Genomic DNA, 4,498 nt, shown 5'->3' with positions numbered 1-4,498 from the left:
TCCAAGAAACGGTGTATAAGATCTTTATCGGATCATGTTTGATTTAAAGGCTCCCCATCTTTATCGGAGCATGTCAAGGCATAACAGTCATTGGAATTATAACAAAATTTTGACAATTACTTACTCCGTACTGTTTGGCTGTTTGCTATAAATTACACTACGTACTCTTCATACTAGAGTTCAGCTTAGGCCACTAAAATTTTAGAATCAAGTGTGTACTAGTTAGTGTTCAGTCTGACATAGGCTGTGAATCCATGCACAGATGCACCAGCTTTCTTTGATACTGCCCATAAAGCTCATACGCTGCAATCACTTCTTCATTTTCCAAGCTAAGCTCATGCAAGATTAGAAGCTGTTCTTTAGTTGATGATTCAGCCTCTTGTTCTATATCCTCCATATTAGCAAGGATGTCAGTATGAATTTCACGACAAGCAACAACAAACATGGCAGCTGTGTCTGGTTGCTGTGCTTCACGAAGTGCTGTTAAGGCTTCTCGAAATGCACCAGCAGCAACATACAAAATCAGAGCCCTGAAACAAACACAGTGAAACTGAAATGATTTCACAAGAAGAGAGAACAAGATGGGAAGGATAAGAACATATTCCCTCCATCCGGAATTAGTTGTCACATTGTCCCAACCTCTCATCATTAAGAAACTGAAATGATTTCACAACAAGAGTTGCCCTTATAATAGTTGTTATTTTTATCGATTTTCTCCCTATCACTAATTATAAATAAGGCAACTTAAAATATTAGATTATAGACCATCGATACTTTGGGAAAAGTGAATATTTTTCCAGCAAAAGTAGATAACAACTTAAGAGGAATAGCATGTTATACCTCCAGAGATTGTGCTCAGTGTGAAGGACATGGTCTGCCCATCGTAGCAATACCCTAGTGTATCATAAAGAAGAAACAAACTAGTTAGCATTGTACGGAACGATAATGTAAATCCACAAAGATGTAGTAAATTTTAGAGATTCCTTAGCACCATAAGGTGAGAGTAGAAACTAAACTATACAGCATTTAGGAGTTCCTTCTTACAACAACAACCGAAAAAAAGACACAATGAACAGCCAAGTTTCATATCTACTGCAATGCTGGGAGATGGATCATTCGTATGCATAAGATACTATATATGTATACCCCATTTTATATGCATAAGATACTATATCTCAACTGGAGTCAGAGTGAAGGAAGGGCGGTGATGTAATCCAATCAAACCCAAAACTGGTTATACAGGTTGATTTGGTTTCAACTGCCATTCTCATGTCATCATTTCAATCAAGTATGGTTGTAAGCATTTCAATTTTGGCTAGAAACAGGAAAATGAATAGAAATACTTATCTATTCATAAATAAATGTATATAAAAGTATCCTTGTCCACATGTCCCAATCAAAACTTTGAACAATTATAACTGTGTCCCGCAATCTTCAAGATTAGAGTTTATATAAAATTTACATGTGAAACGAGAATTGACCGACCTTGAGTAATCTGAACCCTTTAAATGTGTTGCAGCCAGAGTTGCAGCATCAGTCCAGCATCCAGCATCTTGTAGCTACATTGAAGGATAGGATACACTTCAGTATATTAAACTGGCATTTCTACACCACATAGAGCGGTTGCGCCTTACAATGTAGCTTGAGAAGGTTTCCCCAATACAAGTTCAAAGCTGGCCATAAGCTCCAGCAGGTGCAAAAACCATTGTCAACCCAAGACACTCATAAAATGAAAAAACATTTAATGTTGAGTTCAAAGCATATTCTTGAACTTTCTCCATTTACAATATACTAAGTAGATCATAAGCTGAGCAAATGATGAGAAAACTGTGACTTTACTCACCAAACTCTCGGAATTGATTTCGGCACTCCTCAGTTGTATTTTGGCACTCCTCTTGTGCTCTCACAATGGAGTGCCAAAATCAATTCCCTAAACTCTCATATGAGTCATGCATAATCGTTCCAATTTGGATTTGGTTTTCAGTAGATCATTAAGAGCAACACATTATATTTGTCCAAACCAAAACTTCTTAATAGCCACAAAGCACGGGCAATATTGCAATCAACTACACTCAGAGCAGCACTTCTCTCCTCTTGATTCTATGCACATAATAGACAAGGGGGAAATGGTTTTTGCTCGAGTCCTCCTATGCCCTAATGCCCTATGGTACACGCAACAACCCCTGATGTCTGATTAATGTAATTATGTACGGAGCAATACTCAATATCAAAAAATGACAATGGTAACTATAATGTTTATCTGTCCTTACCATCACAGTCTCATGGACTAAAGGCACACAGCACAGAAGAATCAGACAACATTACCATCACATAGAAACCTCTGGGAACAAATATGAGGAAGCAGACATCATATGCACATCTATAAGTGTTGCCCCCCACTTCCCCATCCCACCTTTATCGATTATTTGTTTTGAATCAATTTGAGTGTGTGGAAGGGACCATACCACAAATATTAGAAAGCAGACATCATGTGCACAGCTATACGGGATTTGTTATCTTTTACCCTTCTATGGCTACCCTAGGTAGGGGGAAAACTGACCTGAGAACAAGCTTCTTGATGCCTTCCTACAGCACAAAGAAGATGAGTGCCAGACAAAGATTTATCTGTCCTTACCATATTAGCTGCAACAACCTAGAAAAAAATGACTTTGATTAGAATAGCATATAACAGACCATAGAAAACGTACAATCAATGTGATGCTGTTTTATACCTTAACTGCTAGTTCAAGAAGAGATTTGGACACAGCAGAAGCAAGAGCAACTGCACGCAGCGCGTTTGCATAGAAGTAATGGCTTTCAGGGGAAGTGGATAGTAATAAACTAACTGCAGCTTCTAAGTTTCCAACTGAGACAAGGCTGCCCATTATTCCAAAGAGTCGTTAGAATAGATGTTTACATTAACATTGGCATAAAGCAAGTCAAACATGTCAACAAGGAACAAGGTATAATTAGTGTTGCCAGGAATGTGAACAAGACAGTATATAGAACAAGTATGGAAACCGGGATTTAATAGACACTTAAAATTGAATTTCTTAAACACAGTTGTAACCTAGGAGTCTGGGAGTAGTTTCCTTCCAAGTGTACTGTCTTTTCAAAATAATCAAAACTTGTTCAATTTGAGTGAACTGTGAACAAATACAAAACCTATCACAAAGGCCTCCACAATACCCAAAACATCAGCTCTACCAAAATTGAGACTGGCTAGCCGTTATTGTGTTTTGATCAACGGAAAGCTACAAAATTTAATACGAAGTACTTGTATTTTAATTTGTCCAAAAAAATAAATAACAAAAAGAATAAAGGAAGAGACGGTATATATCAAAAAGAAATAACAGCAAAGACTTACTCGTGTACACGGTTTTGGATAGCATCTTCTCCATTCAGTTTCTCATGCCAAAGTATTCGTTCATTAGCAGTCTCCCACAATTCTTCTTGCTCAAAGGCCATTAGTCTAAGTTGGCCTTGACTCTAGAAAAATGAAACCCAGATTAAAAAATGGATAGATAAAAGCTTATAAATAAAACTTCCGCCGAAAACATTGATACTGCTCAATCTACACATGACTTACCAATGATTCTCTTCTTTCTGACCCAGGCAATGATTTACCACCTGATTTTATTTCAGTCAGAAGAGCTGCTTCATCAACCTGAGGAACTGGTTCTGGTATAGACTTCCTTTGAGGAAGCTTAAAAAGTGACTTGTGTATCAGATGATTAAGTGCACGAGGTAGCTGCAACCAGAAAAGTGCCTCGGGTGATTCACCAAAGATCATTGCAGCAAAGGCAAGCCTAACAGCAGAACCTTTATACATTATTTTAGCATAAAGTCTTGCTCTCTCGTCATCAATAATGCACCCTATAAAGAGAAAGGAGCATGAAGTCATAAATAATTTCTTTTATATTCACGCATAAATAAATAAATAAAATGTTTACAGGCCAAATAAAAGTTCAACAGAAAATATTGAAGAACCTTCTTGACGATAGGGTTCCAATACTTTGAGAAGCATTTCTGGGATCGCAGCATCACCAACTGGTGGAGTATCAATAATGTAACTGCGGAGATCTCCTGCTGATTTTGGAGTTCCAGGGATATGGTGAGGCCTTTTATCAATCGTTATACTGCTTGTGTTAAACCAAGAGGGTTTCACACCCAGTTGCAAAATCATTCGTAGTGCCTAAGAACAAATAAGTCATACATGAAATTGTTCTAATAAACTTTCATCCTTGTGATTAAAGTATTAAAATAAATGTCAACATCAAGTAATTTGACACTCTTTTCCAGTGCATATCATTATCATTATCATTATCATTACCCCATTTCAAAGAGGCTCCCGCAAGAAGCGGGGTAAGGGGGAGTCGGTGTACGCATCCAGTGCATACGAGAATGAAAATCATTGAAGAGTATGATTATCTCTGGGAAAAGCTTGCATTACTAATTAATATAATGCACTCACAATTTTATAGTATTATTTGTAGAA

General features: G+C 37.3%; 1 protein-coding gene across 1 annotated transcript in view; it reads right to left on the bottom strand.

The window, feature by feature from the left end:
- The window catches only part of LOC110789830 (uncharacterized), a 15,987-nt gene continuing 11,489 nt past the window's right edge, over positions 1-4,498 (bottom strand). Inside the window, exons 13-20 of the mRNA XM_021994530.2 lie at positions 3,991-4,195; positions 3,590-3,876; positions 3,368-3,489; positions 2,733-2,877; positions 2,561-2,653; positions 1,486-1,559; positions 841-894; positions 1-530 (exon numbers count right to left, since the gene is read on the bottom strand). Of these exons, the coding sequence (XP_021850222.1) occupies positions 230-530; positions 841-894; positions 1,486-1,559; positions 2,561-2,653; positions 2,733-2,877; positions 3,368-3,489; positions 3,590-3,876; positions 3,991-4,195 (1,281 nt within the window). The 3' untranslated portion in view covers positions 1-229. The remainder of the gene's footprint in view (positions 531-840; positions 895-1,485; positions 1,560-2,560; positions 2,654-2,732; positions 2,878-3,367; positions 3,490-3,589; positions 3,877-3,990; positions 4,196-4,498) is intronic.

This window comes from Spinacia oleracea, chromosome 2 (genome assembly GCF_020520425.1).
Source record: "Spinacia oleracea cultivar Varoflay chromosome 2, BTI_SOV_V1, whole genome shotgun sequence".
Taxonomy (NCBI): Eukaryota; Viridiplantae; Streptophyta; class Magnoliopsida; order Caryophyllales; family Amaranthaceae; genus Spinacia; species Spinacia oleracea.
The sequence above is the reverse complement of the archived record's forward strand: the minus strand, read 5'-3'. Positions and strand labels throughout refer to the sequence as shown.